Consider the following 17,681-nt stretch of genomic DNA (forward strand, 5'->3'; position numbering starts at 1 on the left):
AGACACTTTTTAAAGGACTCAGAACTATGCTCAATCCAAAGCTGTTCTGGATTTCTTAGATGCTTAGCTAGCTCTACACTATTTCTCAAAAAACAAAACTGGTTATTGTCATCTGTGAGATTCTACCCAAACTAGGACCCAAACATGTAATGTTTCATTTCCACATTTTTTTATTTTATTTTTAATTTTTTAATTTAATTATTTTTCAAGTACAGTTTTCTGTCTATTACTCCCATCCCATCCCACCCCCCCCATCCTTCCCCCTCCCTCCCATTTCCACCCTTCTCAGTTGTTATCCATGTATCCTTTATATAGGTTCCTCTAAATCCCTCCACTATTTCCCCTGAAATTCCCTCCCTTTTCCCCTCTGGTCGCTGTGCCCTGTTTTCTATTTCAGTGTCTTTGGTTATATTTTGCTTGCTTGTTTGCAGGAAGCTGAACAACATTTCCACATTTTTAACTGGATGGATTACGTTTATTTTTTAAAGATCATTTTATAATTATAAAAAACAGTACAAATAAAGCAAAGGCCTCCAACTCATCTTTCTCATCTGAAACAGCTCTGTGGCTGCATCACTTTCCCAAGACAGACTATCAGCCCCGGACAGCGGTTTTCTGCCATTTTCATCTGGTGGCATAAACTAATTATTGAAGTTCTGTGGCACCCCCCAAAACACATTTTTTGCCAATCTGACAAAAAAAGTCGGCATAATTTTAATTCATTCATACCACAAGGCTACTGTTGTCGGCTGTAATTTTTTTTTAATTTGACAATCTAAGGGAAAAGAGGTCAGTGCCCCTGACCAAAGAGTCAGGTACTGCATGTTTTAAAAATTCTTGACACACGAGTTGAAAATTGCTAGTCTGAGAGAGAGCACAGAGTGGTTTCCATGCTCATATAAGGTTGGCAGTTTGTGGATGGAATGCAGGTTCTTAACAGACGCGGAGTAATGGACCTCCAGCGGAGTCTCCGGAGTAATGAACAGTCTGCGTTCCCCCTGTTGAACCTGCCCCCACGGCGCACTGCACACCTGCAGCCAGCAGGCCAGGCCGCTGTCCAGGACACCTGTGCACAGTTTCTACCAGCAGCAGAGCTTACACTTACAAAGAGTCAACTGTATTTGTTCTAAAATTTATTTATACCAGCTGTATCTGTTGTTACAATTATATAACTTAATCATATGTTATTTGAACCACTGTGAGTACGAAGAAAAAAATTGTTTTAAGAAAACTTAAGCAAACCGTTTAGAAAGACAATGACAAAGATTTGCTAAACAAAGGGTCCAAACCACAAAAAACTGCTTCTGACTCAAGTACAGATAAATCCAAAACATGAGAAGAAGGAGTGGAAAAGTTTAAATCATTCTCCCCTTCGACTGCTCCAGAAGTGTCTAAGTTCTTGCTCCATATTTAATGACTCAAAACGGTATGTTTGTGGGTACAGTTCATACAAGAAAGATGGAAAGGATCTCCAATTAGAAAAAAACCTATATTCTAAACAGAAGCCTGGACTGTTTTTCAAAAGATCATTAAATAAAAATATAATTACATTTTAAGATTTCATGTTTGATGTTCATATGCATTATTTTAAAAGAAAGTGATCAACTCTGAGTCTCAACTGCACCCCACCTTGAAAAGTCCAATGCACACCAACAAAGTAAAGGCTCTGAAAAATCTTGCATTGAGGTGATGTGCTTAATATGATACCCAAATTTATTTAGCCACATAACATATTTTCTTTAAATTAACTCTTACAATGCCCCCCAGGACTATTGTTTTAGTAAATATGTTTAGGAAACCACTTTAGAAAAAGCTGATCTATATATTGTGGCTATTTTATACCTGATTTATTTTAAAGTACCTGTCAATTCAGGTAACACATATTCAAACAACTTATTCCCAGCTGCTAATATTGACTCTATTTAACATTCGCCACAACTTGTAACAAGACATCTAATTCAGGGCAGCTGACAGGACAGTCCTGTGCCCCATGGAAGTGATGGTGCGGCCGCAGCGCAGTGTGTGAGGTCAGGGCTGGGATAGCGACACCGACTCCGGAAGTGATCCTTGTGGGAGCCACAGGACATGAGAAAGAGAATGATGACATCCCATAAGCTGGAAAATTCTTGACACACAATGATAGAAAATCTGGGAAAAAAGAGAATTTTCCCAGCGGACTCCCAGGAAAACTCCAACCTCAGCAGCCCCTAGAAGAGGTGCCTCGGGGGTGCAAGGAAGGACAGCGGAGCAACCCCAGACTCCAGGGTCTGTCCTGAGGCTGAACCTGGGCATGTCACCCTCTCAGACACGGGCTACCAGGGCGGACTGGGGGCGGGCACCACAGACAAGGGACGGCTCTTAGCAGGGGAGGGGTGGCAACCTGCGTGACTGCTGGGCACCAACCACAGGTGACCAGATCCAAGTCCCATGGCAGGTTATGGATCTATGGGGATTTTCCTCTTAGTAAAACACAATAACCTGTGTTATGTTCCAGGTCAACAGACATTCTAAATGTCACATAGGCATTATTATTGTTCTCTGGACAGTGAAGTTAAACAAATTACCCACAGACAGGGCCCAGGAAATGGCAGAGCTGGAACCGAGCCCAACTTCCTGAGCTCACTGCAGTACCAGCCTGGGCTGCCCTGGCTCCCCCCTGCTCCCCCCACATTGCTAGAAAGAACAGCTGATGCCTCGGGGGGAAATCAGTTTATAGGGCAAAATAATGAGACATTTAAGGGGCACAAAGACTTCAAGAGAAAAATGCACTGGATTAGAGCCCTTCAGTAAAGGAGACACCAGAAGAGATGGAGAAGGGATTTCAAGGGAGGCTGGTAGAGAGAAGACAAAGAAGGGTAGGTAGTAGCAACACCAAATGAGAGTGAGAAACTGGGAAGAAGACATGAACAAAAATATCGGTCTGGAAACACATGGTAGTTGAAGTGAAGTAGTAATTGGAGGAATAAAAAGCAGAATGGATGCATCTAAAAAATAAGCAATTTAGAAGGAAGACAGGACAAAACCCCAGACATCATAGAAGTAATGGGAAGAGAGTCAGAGGGTAGATTCTGAAGGTCCAACATCTGAATAATAAAAGTCCTGGAGACAGAAATAAAAATCAGAGGGAGATGATGTGAAGAAATGGTGGAGACCAAGCCCCCGGAACTAAAAATGAACCACTTCCCAGCAAGCACACATCGATCAGACGCGTGCTGTTCGTGTCCAGTGCTCACAGTGAGCTGCAGGAAGACCGAGGAGGTGACGCCAGCTGGTGGAGGCGGGGGGGGACACACAGCTGAGCGCATCTTACTATCAGTGGTCTCTGGAAACAGACTTGAGATTTAAAAGATCCAGAGAGTGCCCACGAGGAGAAAATGGTCTTTCAGAAATGGTTTATTATACAATAATTCACAATATATACTATATTAAACAATCCCTTTAAAAACTCTCTTTAACAGAAAGTTTCTGGGCAGGCACAGTTCACAGCTGGAACGGTGGGTCCTCGCCCTAGATCCAAGGTGTCGAACTCATTTTCTCTGGGGGCCACATCAGCCTCATGGTTGCCTTCAAAGGGCCAAACATAGTTTCAGGACTGTATAAGTGTAACTACTCCTTAACTAGGGGCAAGGAGCTCGGTGCTGCTGCTGGGTTAGAAGCAAGGTGCTGGGCTGGATAAAACAAGGTGGAGGGCGGGATGTGGCCCTTGGGCCTTGTGTTTGCCACCTGTGTCCTAGATCTCCCCAGGCTCAGTGTGAGACTCTGAACATCCAGAATGAGAAGAGGAAAAGAAGAAGAAAATTCCAGTTCTGGTTATCCGAAAACTTGTCAGGAATGTTCGACTTCAGGGCAGCAGACTGAAGTCACACGAGGGTCCTGAAGATTCACTGTTCAGAAACCAAAAATGCGCATGAGATCGCCTGAGGAAATTCATACCACAAAGGAACTGAAATCTGATTAGTAACTAAATCTGCTCTTGGTGATGATGCCAACTTTGAAAAAATTTGCACAAAGCCTGATTTCAGTGCAACTGAAAGAGCAATGCCCGATTGGCAGTGCACCTGCTTCTGAAGAAAAAAGGTGGATGTGCTAAAAGCTGCTGTCGATGCCTTTTAAGACCAAGAAAAAACGACACTGCCATGAAGTCACCAAAGACGCTTCAGAAGAACATCACCCAAAGACACTTCACGCCATTAAGTTACAGCAGGCAGGAACTATGACCAGTGAGCAAAACCACAAAGAAGCCAAATATTGGCAAAGAAGCCAGTGAGTGTTTCAAAATGAAAAACAGCAGAGATGGAATGGGGAGCCAGAGCAGCAACACGGCAAATCCTCCAGCACAGCCTTCTGAAGGGATGCTGTGTTTCCCCCAGGACCCGGGAGACACCTGCTGACCCAAAATGGAAATGTTACATCAGACCAAGGAAAAAGACGGAGTCCAACAGCTCCCTGGGTCACAGCAATGGAGAACACACGGAGAAGGAAGGTGTCAGAGTCCCGCAGCCTGAGCTCAGTGACAGAGTGAGACCTCTTCTTGGACAGGCCGCAGACAAACCTGGCAGAAGGGAAGTAGTTGCCATTCTTTGGTTTGGAACGAAAATCGCCCCCCACAAAAGTATTCCCTGAAGAAGTACTTGAAACCCATCAGGGTTAAGAAATGACAGAAACAAATGAAGCACAGAAGCAAGGAAGTGTGAGCCCATGTTCTCTGTTCTGAATGTGGGTCTGAAGGCTCTGGAGGAAACGACAGGCTCCAAGGGCAACACTCCAAGTTTTGAGAAAACGAGCCTCTGCTCGAGGGTCAGGTCACTCAGAGTGCACAGGGCGGGGGGGTGGGGGGGTGGCCTACACTGTGAAGCAGCAGCCACAGCTGCCCCTTCGACCTGCAAGGGAGCAAGTGGGAGGGGAAGAGCAGTCATTGAGAACGGCTGCGTTTCACAGGAAAAAATCACATCTGACAACGGAACTTTTCCATCTAAAACTTCTGTTTGTTTAACCAGCCCATTACTTAAATTTGTATTTGAATAAGTCTCTTTGGAGGGAGTACAGAAATAAGTTTGTTCTTATCTTTATTTCTCTTTTTTAAGTATTCAAGTTATATTTATATAAACATTCCATTAGTGAACTACATAAACTGATTTTTAAAAATATGCCTAGACTGGTCACTTTATAAAAGAATTTTGAGATTATAACTCTCAGATTTCCACATTTGTGCTTATCATGAAGTGGACTGGGTGGGGCAGTGGACTGAAGTGAACTGTGTTTCTTTGCCTTGAAAATAAATTGTTGAGATATATTTAAAATAGTAATGAAAAATGATAGATATTTAAAATAGATTACTTTTGCCAAAAGTTATTCTTGTTAGCCAAACTAAGATAGTAAATTTTAAAAAAGATTTTATTCATTTTATTTTTAGACAGAGGAAAAGGGAGGAAGAAAGATGGAGAGAAAGAAACATCAATGTGTGGTTGCCTCTTGCACGCCCCCTCCTGGGGACCTGGCCCACAGCCCAGGCATGTGTCCTGACTGGGAATCAAACAGGCAACCCTCTGGTTTGCAGGCTGGTGCTCAATCCACTGAGCCACAACAGCCAGGGCTAAGATAGTAATATTTATTATGGATATACAGATAATATATTATACTAGTGAATACTGACTTTTATTATACTTTTGTTTGTGGCTTTGTCCTTTTTGACTGTTTTAGTTTTCCAGGACAATTTTGGATTTCTAAACTATATTTCAATTATTTAGGCAACACACATCATTTAAATGTAGCGATACAACCAAAAATTAGTTTTATATTTCACTGCATATAAATATTTGTTACATCCAGAATGCACAACACCTAATTACATGGCCATGAGCTCCTACAGAAACGTGTTGGGAGGAATTGTGGACTGGCGTTTACGTGAACAAACTGGGAAGGAGATACGGCTGAAGGAGCATTTCCGCTGAGAGCTGAAGAGACAGGTTACGAGATGACTCACTGAGAAAGGGACTACCCTATACATCATAGTACTGTTATTAAAAGGAAAATAGGATTTAAAAAATCCCTTCAAAAGCTGTACTTTTGCTTCTCTGGGAGAAATTAAAGGTTCCTGGCTAACTAAATAAAAGCAACCAAATTTTGGAAAAATGTATACCTATCCATAAGGAGTCCCCAGAGCTGTGTGCAGCTGAGATGCACCAGCACGATGCATCGACTGACCTTTGCTGTAAGTTGAAGACCTTTCCTTCCGACTCAGCTTAAGATAAAGTTTGCTTTGGGGTTCGTTATAAAATTCAGGGTTTATAGTTGTAAACTTCTTCAGTTTGCTATGCTGTTTCCTCTGAAAATCAAATCCTTTTCTGCAAAATGAGTAAGAAACAAAAATGAATTAGAATATTAAGGTACACATTTGCTCTTAATTGAGGTAAGACTGGCATATACATTATATCAGCTCCAGGGGTACAACATAATTCTACATATAGTGAAATGATGACTACGGTAAATCTAGTAAACAGACATCACCACATATAGTTACAAATGGTTTTCTTGTGAGGAGAACTGTTAAGGTTTAAACCAGTCAGCATGCCGTCCACGACACTCCCAGGGCTGACCTATAATATTATAGCCAGAAGTTTGAAGGTACAATTGTTGAAAAAAACCTTATTTTAAAATACAGTGTGAAAAGAACCAGGATGTGTGCATGTTTATATTCTTTCCTACATCCACACAAAACAAAAACACTGTCAAAGGAAGAGAAGAGCAGCCTTCGCAGAACGATCATCTGTCTTAAGGAGACCGAGTCAGAGAAGGCACCTGGAACACCCCCCAACTGAGGAGCTGCGGGAACTGTGCAACGGGAGTGACAAGCCGGTCGCTACATCCGCGCCTTCCAGGTCATGAAGACGACTGACCAAGACACGCAAGTTCGAGGAAGAGTGCCTGGCACACAGAAGCCCCAGCACATGTTGTTATCTTTACGTTATCAAGCAAATGCTCATTATATTTACTTTTTGGGTGATCTCACTTCTATGAGACGTGCTTCCGAAACACGCCGGCTTATTACCCTGAACGCCAGGCCATTTGGCTCTCGAAAGGTGCGGCCTGCCATCCTGCCCTGATGAAAGCCGTGCTGCAGGGCTTCCCTGGGGACTGTGAGTGCCCACCAAATCAGTGGGAGGAGTCCCGTTCCTGCAGCAGCCCTGGGGCTGCGGGAACTGCCTGTCGTCCGGAGGACGGCCCCTTTGGTCAGAAACACCAAGGGTCTCTGTCTCTTAGAGACTTCGCTGACGTCCGCCTCTTTTAAAACTGACGATGGTTCTGTGATGTTACTATTTTCTGATATAATCGGAGGCGAGGATTTGTTATCATAAAACATACCTCACCAAAAGCTGGCATTCCTCGTAGAGGGGCACCTTCCGACTTCGCAAGTACGAGCCAATGCCCTTCATATCGTTGGACACGATGGCAGGTGGGGACTCCTCCCACGTTAGATGTCCTGCGCTCACTTCATTGAGCCACTTAAAAAACTGACATCGGTCAGCTCTGGGTGCATCGCACGTATAAAAAAGACGACCCTAAGGGAAGAAGAGAATAAAGTTCAGTGAGAGGAATGTTTCTACTTTTTACTGGTTTTGTATTGTTTAAGACTTTTACAAAGGTTGCTTGCAATTAATGTACTCCAGGAAATTAGTCACTATTCAACTTAATCTTTTCATTAACTTAAAACCATGTAGTTCTCCTTCTGCTTTCTCCTTATCAAAAAGTTATATTATTCTGACAATATAAGCTCATTTGAAAAATAAGATTTATTGTTTCTTTTTATTTGAAATGATCACTAGAGACCAGCTGCAAACTGCCTAGAATCAGCTATGCATCGGGCACCCAGCCTTCCCTCTCACTGAAGTGTCTGCACAAAGGATACACTTGTGTAAACTGTTTCATGTTTTAAAATAAGACTGAGGTAATAATACATTTTCTACTCTAAAACTTAACCTGTATAGCCAACAATATACTGAGTATAACAACCATGTCACCAAATAATCTTTTTAAAAAATTTTAGTGGCTCTATGACATTTTACTCTATGGTTCTAACACTATTTATCAACTCATACTTCTCTTTTTTTAAAATACTATTTTTTAAAAAGATTTTATTTATTATCTTAGAGGGGAAGGGAAGGAGAGAGAGAGAGAAATATCAATGTATGGTTGCCTCTCGTGTGTCCCCTGCCGGGAACCGGGAACTGGCCTGCAACCCAGGCAATGTGCCCTGACTGGGAATCGAACTGCGATCCTGTGGTTCACAGGCCTGTGCTCAATCCACTGAGCTACACCAGCCAGGGCTCAGCTCATACTTCTGACAACCACATTTAATGCAAGTTCACACACTCAATATGCAGACTGCAAAGGAAAACTCTTCCTGTGTTTTACAATGAGGACCAACCACCTGTCAACATAGGGACATTTTATCAACTCCTCCCAGTCCATACTCAGCAAAGTACATCTGCCAGGGTGCTTTTCTGTCCTCTGGCCTCCTCTCGTTTTAGTACAGGGGCACCCCTTCCGGGCTCATTGGCTCCGCACGCACAGGCCCTTGGCTTTCTCTGGAGCTTGGGTGCGTCCCTCTGCCCTTACCAGCCACAAAGGTATCGTTTCCTTTTGTTTCTCTCCACTCACTACTGTGCAGTGAGTCCCTAAGCTCCCTGAAGACTGGTCTTCACTCATTTGTGTTCCTGCACACAGATCATCATTCCCTGAAAACGTACTGAGAGTTTGTCAGCTACCAAAGCCTCAGGCCGAGGGCTCCGCGTCAAGACTTAACTTCTGCTAGGCTTGTCGGAAAGCAACAGGCACAGGCACCGTCTGTGAGACGAGTGTTAGCAGACAGCAGGATGGAAAGAGGGGGCAAGACCTTGTTTGGACCCTCCTTCTGAACCATGACGAGTTTTGCTGGTTGATGGTGATGGCAGGATGGCACCTGATTTTCTACAGTTTTCAGTTTTTCTCCGTTTGATGTGTAAAACGACATGTCAACTGCTGACAGAGCTTTGTGCAGCCTCTGTGCCAACCCAAAGAGCAATATATTCAGATGCTCTACAAAAAAGACATAGGTGCAAATTAAACAGAGTAGTTTTGTCTTTGTGTCATATATGTGCTGTTTGCTAGTCAAGTTTGAAAGGAGCCCTTTAACAGAGTAAAATATAACTTAATACTAACATCTACTTTTAAAGCCAAGTTTTGCCCTTATACAACAAAACAAGCTATCAAACCATTCGTCACACTTAAAATTTCCTATTTAACAAAAGCAATCGTAACACTTCAAGTATAAAAAATAATGAAAACCTGTAACTTAAAAAAGATAGGGCTGTCACTGCCCATTTTTAAAACCCAATTTTGATTTGATATTAAATTGGAGTAAACATGGAAAATAACAAGTCTCAGGTAGAGAATGTAATGTATAAGTGTGCACTAGCACACTTTCTCACAGCTACCCTTTATACCAGGCTGCCATCAGCTGTCATGACACAGAAAGGTGGTGTCGTGCCTTTGAGGCAGGACGTGAAGACCTGCTTGTAATGCGAGGGAGACTGAAACTCCGCCGGTATGTGAGTCTGCCTTCGGGGAAGAGACGCGCATTTTGCTTTTTGCCGGTTTGGGAAGCACAGTTCAGAGACACCTACCTCCTAAAATGGAATAATGCAAGTTACTATAACAACCGCAAAAACTGCTACTTACTAATGAGTAAATTACTTTCTATATAGTATATGTTTAAGACAATAAACAAATTTTAAAAAATTTCCAGAACCCTTGAAAATAGTATTCTAAGTTTAAACGGGAGACCCATATTGCAAGAATGTCTACACGTGACACTTTCAAAAAGGACTAACTTTTCTTTTTTAAAGATTTTTATTTACTTATCTTTAGAGGGGAAGGGAAGGAGAGAGGGGGAGAAACATCAATGTGTGGTTGCCTCTTGTGCGCCCCCTGCTGGGACCTAGCCTGCAACCCAGACACGTGCCCTGACTGGGAATCTATTCGGGGTCCTTTAGCTTCCAGGCCCGCGCTCAATCTACTGAGCCACACCAGTCAGGGCAAAACTAACTTTTCTTGTTAGCCCCTTCATGAGCTTTAAATAGTTTGCCAGGAAATAGTCAACTGATGAGAATGGATTGTCACGCGTCTCCCTCTCCGATTACAACTATCAACGGGTCACGAGATGCACCTTTACCTGGAAGACAACTGATCAGCACAGGAGCTGACGGTGTGAAACAAAGTGCCCTGGTAACGGCAGTAATGGAGTGGGGTGGGAACAGTAGGAGCTGTGACTGAGGACCCACTGTGTCCTCACAGTGGGTGTGCCAAATACCACACCTGACACTTCCAAATGTGTCACTTCAGTTAACGCTCACAAAAGACTAGGAAAGATCTTACATCAGAGAAGATGGGGCTGTAGCTAGTGTTAGGGAAAACTCCAAATCAAACAGCCATCGGTTCCCAGAGTGAAATCACTCACAACAGCTACTGGAGAAAGTGCACCGAGAAAGTGCCTCCTCACCTGTGAGTGCATCACACCACGGCTGCAGCACACAGAGCCTCCTGACACGCTCTGGACGGCCTCCATCTCTGCAGTTGGCTTTGAACGCAGAGAAAGGGCGTTGTTTCTGCAAACACAGTCCCGGGGGCCAGCACCTGGCTGCTGACCGCACAGCGCGCAGCTCAGCACCTGCAGGCGAGTGGAGTCTCCCCCCCGGAGACTGTCCTCCACTGCACGGAGGTTCCCACCTGCGGCACCGTAGCGCATCCTGCAAACTGCCCCAGCGAAGCTGGCTGAGGCACTCGGCTGAGCTCTGCTTGGAGTGGACGGGCTACCCCGGGCTGTGTTCTGGTATTTCAGCCACTTGCTTTGTGCAGGCGTTCCATGGAGACATGAGACAGCCCCAGAGGTCACTTCCCTGGAAGCCTGGCACAAGGGTGCTTCACTCTGGTCCTCTGGCCTGGAGCGCAGAAGACCCACCACGGGCTCTGCACACCCGCCAGGCGGGGGTCCTGGAGCTGTGGGCGCAGTGACCAGGGGGACGCAGGTTCTACTTAATACAGGGTGCCTTGGAAGGTCATGACTCCCTGGAGAAGTGAATTTTTTCATTTCTAGAAGAAAAAGCCGATTAAATAAAAATGTATCAAGGTCATCACCTAGGCTCTGGACATCCATGGGTTAAGCAAAAACATACCAACTTGCCTTGAAAAAAAATCATATATTTCCTTTTTTAAAATAAAAAAATTTAATGATTTCAGTCTTGAAAACATTTTAAAAGATGAATTAATAGTCTCAAAAACATTTTAAAAGATGAATAAATACTCTGAATTAAGGTGGATGAACTTGAACGTTTTTCTTACCCCCTTAGCTAAGGACCCCCCCTTACTACACTCTACATTTACGTTGCACTGAAATTTTCAGCCAAGAACAGAATCACTCCCCATTTCACAGATGAGACAACCAAGTCCTAGGGTAACACATCCAATTGGACCCCAGAACTAGCCCATTCTCAACCTTATATTCTTTCTCCAGAGACTGAAGTTCATGGTCGATCTGTGTCATTATACCTTCCTTTACATTGTTATTACAACCATGGACTGATATGCTGACCTTCAGGGTAAAGATGTTTAGCTTTAGTTTGAACTATTAGTATGAGAGAAGAGTTCATGATTTGCAAACTCATGATTTGGCAGATTTTGGCTCTCAGTAATAGATATATTCCTAAAAATATAAAAAACAATATTGGTTGAATAAATAAATTAACAAATAATGCTGCATGAGAACTTTATAAGCTTAAAGATTTTATCAGACGGTGCTGTGTTTCCTATTTTATAATAATGTACCTTCTTAAGGGACAGAGATGAAAGCGTCAATGGCAAGATCGTACAGGAAGGAGACTCATCAAGAAGCAGGAAGTTACCCACAGGGAAGCAGGAACCGGGGACCGACACCCAGTTGGGGTGGCAGCAGCAGAAGGGCTTGCTGATACTACCAGGACCCCAGAGCAGGAAAGGGGACACAAGGGCTTTGTGGACCCGATACCCCCCGGGAAGCAGGGGCCACAGGAGGCCCAGCTCAGGGGTTCACCTTGGAGAGCCGAGGAGCTGGGAGGAGGAACCAGAGCCAGAGGAGAGGGAGAGCTACCACTACAATAAAAATGTTCACACCAACGACATTAGAGAAACAAGGAACAACTCTCCAAGTGGAGAAGGTGATGCTCACCCGGTAAAGTCCTGGCTTTCAGGGACTCTTCAGAAAATTCTAGATCAAAGTCTTCATCTTGCAAGTCCAAAGAAAAAGTAGACACAGAGCTTAGTGTTGAGACCTTTTGCTCTGGTGACATCACCTATCCAGAAGAAGAAACTAAGTCTCAGACCAAAATCTTCTTACTGCACTTTCCCCAGTTTGAATGAGTTCTAGTAATCTATGCTGTAAAAATAATGCCTTCAATAGGATGAGGTAGAGCCATAGTGGGCAAAGAGTCTCCCAAAAGTAACAGGATAAATTCATCAAAACCAACAATAGAACCAGAGGATTGCGGTTCGATTCCCAGTCAGGGCACATGCTTGGGTTGCAGACTGGTTCCCTGCAGGCCAGCTCCCAGCAGGGGATGCACGAAAGGCAACCATACATTGATGTTTCTCTCCCTCTCCTTCCCCTCTAAAGATAAATAAATAAATAAATAAATAAAATATTAAAAAAACCCCAACAATAGTGGAGATTTCTGCGGGACCAGGTGAGACTGAAACCACAGATCACCGTTCTTGCTCTGAGACACTCTTAATGTTTTTTTCCTGGAAGCTCTGCAACAACCCAACAAGGAGTGCACTGCGAGCAGGCCCAGCCAACGGCGGCAGAGCCTGTGCAGAACATGTTTCATGGGGCTCTTGGGGAAAACCTATCAACTCGCAGGCTGTGCCGTCGGCCTGGCTGTTGCTCCGCGTGCTTCTGACGCAGGCGGTGTCATGTGTCCTGGACCAGCACCGCAGTCTACAACTCAAAATCCAGGTATTGTCTTTACAGAAGATCTTGGTTGAGATTTTTTTTTAAGATTTTATTTATTTATCTTTAGAGAGGAAGGGAAAGAGAGAAGGAGAGAAATATCAATGTATGGTTGCCCCTCGTGAGTCCCCCGCCGGTTCCCAGCCCGCAACCCAGGCATGTGCCCTGACTGGGAATCGAACCGTGATCGTGTGGTTCGCGGGCCCTCGCTCAATCCACTGAGCTACACCAGCCAGGGCTCTCGGTTGACATTTTTATGGCATCCAAACAGGTGGCACCGTGATTGCAGAAAGCCCAAGTGACCCAAACCAAGTATCTGTAAGAGTCATTGGTTTGGAAGGAGACCAGATCCTCACCAACAGTCCGTCAGATTTCTTTAAAAGTCATAGTCTGTGCCAGCAAGTCATGTTTGTCAGAAGGTGACAATAGGCACAACCCACACGTCCCAGGCACTACGGACCTGTTCACATGGACTAACCACCAGAGGACGGGTTTTCCTTAAGACCTGCCCTGAGTGGTTCTGCATTTCTACATGATGGCCAAACAGGCCACAGAGTTTCTGATGGTTACCAAGCAGTTATTCTTTTCACTTCATTATTGTCTCCTGTTCAGGTGAATTTATTATTGCCACTGAAACTTAGTACTTACTAATAAACTATTTGCTATTTAAAAAACTATGTGAAATACAGAACATAAAACCTGCTAGATTCATGTGAAACACGTCAGATCCTGACTTGAATGATCTGGGTCATGGGAATTTGGTTCTGAAGATCGATTTCCAGGTTGAGGGGCTTGGGCAGAGACATCGTGTTTGGAGCAGGAAGACCCACGGAGTGGCAGGTCTGGAGTTGATCTGCAGTTCGCCTAAACTTCAAGACACTGCTCCGAAATAAGCGCCATGTTTTGAGGTGTCCCAGACCTCAACAGCCCCATTAGTCACTCTTACTCTCTGTAGAAGCCTTTAATTTGGTTGCTGCTTCCAGAAATCAATCTCTGAAAATCTAGTATGACTGACATCCCCCCAAAATAGATGTTGAAGCCCCCATGTTAGCGTATTTGGAAACAGGGCCTTTAAGAGGTAACAAAGGCTAAACACAGTCACAGGTGAGGGTCCCTGACCCCTGCACACACAAGGGACGGCCAGGGCACTGGGAGTCTCCATGACAGAACCACAGCCGCCAGAACCTGGGTCTCGGCCTTCTGGCCCTGGGAACCGGGAGAAGCACATTTCTGCTGCGGCACTCTGTCCCGGCAGCCAAGCTGACGGACACTCCGTCTCACCCACCTGTGGACATGCCTGAGCGAGTCAGGTACTAGCCCCGGGAGTCAGGCACCTTCCTCCCCCTTTCCTTCCCCCCTCCTTGACAGCCATCCAGATTCTGCCATGACTCTCCTCCAGGTCTAGCCCTCCTTGAGGCCCCTGCCACCACCCCTGCTTCAGTCACTGTCATCCAGGGCTCCTCTTTGCTGGTCCCTGCTCCCACACCCACCCCGTGGGTACTGCCCTTGTCTACAGCAAAGCCCTTTGGGCATGGAAACTCAGTCCCGCGACTTCCCATGGAAACCCCTTTGGTGATGGCATCCAGGTGGCTCCTCCACTGGCGGGACCTGGGGCGTGTGGCCCTGCGGCTCACTTTCAGCCTCGGCTACCAAGAGTGTTCTCTTCCACCTCCTCGCCCAGCTGGCGGGCACCTTCCCTGTTCTCGGCCCACCAGTTCTGTGATCTCAGAGCAGGCGCTTCCCACGGCAGGAGTCATCTTCCTGGTCACCTAGGTCTCAGGGCTGCGGAAGCGGCCACCAGCTCAGCTTACCGGCTGGTTTGCTCTCCTAACACCTGTATCCCCTGCTGGCCTTGAAGGCCGATGGCACAGCTGTCCAATCCATCGTTCTACACCTGCATTTACAAGTTCCTGACCGACAGGTGTTCAGTAAATATTGATGAATTCCTATTTACTCGAGAATCGTATAATCCACAGTAAAATTTCAGTATATTCCACACATCTCCCACACTTCTGATTAAGATAATGCCTAGGCTGTACATCTCCTAAAGTTCTTCTTAACTTCTCATTTTAATTGATTATTCTATTTCTTTCTTCTTGTTCTGTATGCCTCTCATTTCACATCACATCGCAAAAGTCAAAACATCTTCAAGGAACAGAGACATAGTCATGGGCATCCCACTTACTCCAACAGACGTTACTCTGCCGCTTCATCACTCAAATAATGTCAGTTATTGGTAAACTTTCTTGATCATGTTAAATCATCCATTGTTAACATTTTCATCTTTTTAGTTTCTAATAGATTCATTTTTTATAAGACCACCAAAACTTTTTACTCCCAACCAGTAAAATGTTTTGAAATTATACCGTATTTGCTTTCCATGAAGTCCTCTTTGCTGATTTGAAATTATGATCCAAACAATGATACGGGAGTTCTGAATCTTTAGGAAGAAAATCTAAAATTGCTGCGGGGAAAGAAAAGCAAAGATCTTTACATAACCATCTGTTCAATGTCAAATAACTTTTTAATATTACTTATATTCACAGTTACAATTTACTTACAATCATTTGCAATTGAGTCCTCATTAGACGCAGCTACCACTTGAAAATTGTCTTTAATATTAAAGATATCACCTCCTTTTGGAAAGTTTTCTTCATCTGGGAACTAGAAAACAGATTAATTTATCAGCTTATTTAGAAAGAAGTGTGTATACATCTATCTATACCTCTCTATATTTACACACAGTTTGTGGTTATAATTTGGAACAGAAAAACAAATGTTTTGAAGCCAATACTATGCATGGAGGGCAGCACACAGCATATTTCATCGGTTCTCATGAACATTTCTTACACCTTGGCACCGTAGAAACAGGAGTGCACCTTCTGTGGGATGACATGTTTACGCCTACAGCACAAGCAACAGTGGCAACCTCACTGTCCCCGCCTGGACATCTGCAGCAACACGATACATCAGCTAGGCTACACAACATTCACTTATGAGCTATGCATTGCTAACAGTATGTGTGAAATCATTTTCCTGGTTAAATATCTTCAGAATGACTGCATTATGACTTAGCATTGAACAAAAAAGTACTGTGTTCACAGAAGGGCAGGAAAACAACAGTGTGATACACAGTAAGAATTCAAGTCCACACCCATCTAAGACTTTGTTCAATAAATGTCACATGAAAAATTTAAGTGAAAGTGGACAGTTTGGGACACATTCATCCCACTGTAAGTAAACTTCACACCAGTGACTGTACTAAAAAATGGTTAAGACTGTATGCTTCATGACATGGTTTTTACCACCATAAAAGACATTTAATAAAAAGGTCCGGGCCTAGGTGGTGAAGCCTGGTGTCCTGCTAGCGACAGCCCCCATCCTTAGTGGTGCCCATTGGTGCTTCCTCAGTCAGTGATGGAAGCTGAGCCCTGCACACAGCAATGTTTCTAAATCTCCAAGACTGCTCTCTGCAGAAAATCTGTCACACTGATTCCAGAGACGCTCATCTCTGTTGGTAAGCCCAACCATTTGGAACATTTCTTACAAACTCACAATATAAGCATGACTATACTGAAATGTGGAAAACAATTAGACACAAAGCAAGTGGACATGAATTTCTCCCTCAGTACAGAGCACCTTTCTACTGTGTCCTCTTCTCCAAAAAGACAGGGCATGAGAAACACACGTCTTTGTCTTTAGGGACAGTAAGGAACAACGGCGATCCTGAACTGCAATCCCTATGAAGAGGGAGGGGAAAGAGTGCGGGCTGTCCATGCAGACAAAGTTGAACGAAAGCGTGGACCGCAGGATAGCCCAGACGATGGAGTCGGAGCGCTGCCTTTGGGAAAGTGGCTGGGCCTTGTCTCCTAAAAGCGACAACAGGTGATGCTGCTGCTGATGGTGTGACCGACAGAAGCACGTCAGGTGAGCCCATGTTCACGACAGCACACACGTGTTTGCAGCAGCAGCAGCGGTGGCAGCCAAAATGTGAACAACCCTGCCTCAAGCCCGCTCCGCTGGGGTTGGGGTGCGTTCACACAATGGAACACATCCCAGCAACAGAAACGACTGCCTGCAGCCACAGGCAACAACGGGATGAATTTCCAGACTGCCACGCTGAAAAAAAGATGCAAGGAAGTGCACATTTCTGTTTACACACTACACACAATCTTCAAAGCAGCACTGGGCAGAGGGGAACTCCTGGGAGTGCTGTTTGCTCGGAGGTAATGACTGGGCGGCTCGCGGATTCTGTATGCACATCACGGCTTAATCAAAAGGGAAACTGTAAAATGTCTGTAAGAGACAGTTTCAAAGATGCATGCCACTCTCTCGGCATGACTTCCATCTGGTGGCAATGAGATCAACTCGGTGTCGTACTATAGGGTGAGTGGAGGCAGTCTGGCTTCCTCACCCAGGTGTCTGGGTGACCAAGGAAAGCAGTGTTCCCATAGCCTCAAGACTGGGTCCGATAAACTAGTCCCATAACATGAAGTGGGCTCGCATGCACAGAATTATGTTAGGTTATGTGATGTTCCGGCTTTGTTCCCCTCTAGTATTTAAACAGGTAGGGACTCCCTGCTGGGGGTGATGATGATGAGAGACTCGCAAAGGGACAGGTGCCATGATGGGAAGGAGCAGGGGCCACAATGTGAGACCTGTA

At 44.7% G+C, this 17,681-nt stretch overlaps 1 protein-coding gene across 1 annotated transcript in view; it reads right to left on the bottom strand.

Annotated features, from left to right (window-relative positions):
• The window catches only part of LOC118975492 (protein ZGRF1-like), a 44,509-nt gene that overhangs the window by 9,935 nt on the left and 16,893 nt on the right, over positions 1 to 17,681 (bottom strand). Inside the window, exons 10-17 of the mRNA XM_037029453.1 lie at positions 15,580 to 15,682; positions 15,385 to 15,482; positions 12,239 to 12,362; positions 10,538 to 11,127; positions 9,527 to 9,665; positions 8,894 to 9,075; positions 7,363 to 7,559; positions 6,205 to 6,344 (exon numbers count right to left, since the gene is read on the bottom strand). Coding sequence (XP_036885348.1) covers positions 6,205 to 6,344; positions 7,363 to 7,559; positions 8,894 to 9,075; positions 9,527 to 9,665; positions 10,538 to 11,127; positions 12,239 to 12,362; positions 15,385 to 15,482; positions 15,580 to 15,682 — 1,573 coding nt within the window. The remainder of the gene's footprint in view (positions 1 to 6,204; positions 6,345 to 7,362; positions 7,560 to 8,893; positions 9,076 to 9,526; positions 9,666 to 10,537; positions 11,128 to 12,238; positions 12,363 to 15,384; positions 15,483 to 15,579; positions 15,683 to 17,681) is intronic.

Source organism: Sturnira hondurensis, unplaced genomic scaffold, assembly GCF_014824575.4.
Source record: "Sturnira hondurensis isolate 20B ecotype Veracruz unplaced genomic scaffold, ASM1482457v3 Scaffold0020288, whole genome shotgun sequence".
NCBI lineage: Eukaryota > Metazoa > Chordata > Mammalia > Chiroptera > Phyllostomidae > Sturnira > Sturnira hondurensis.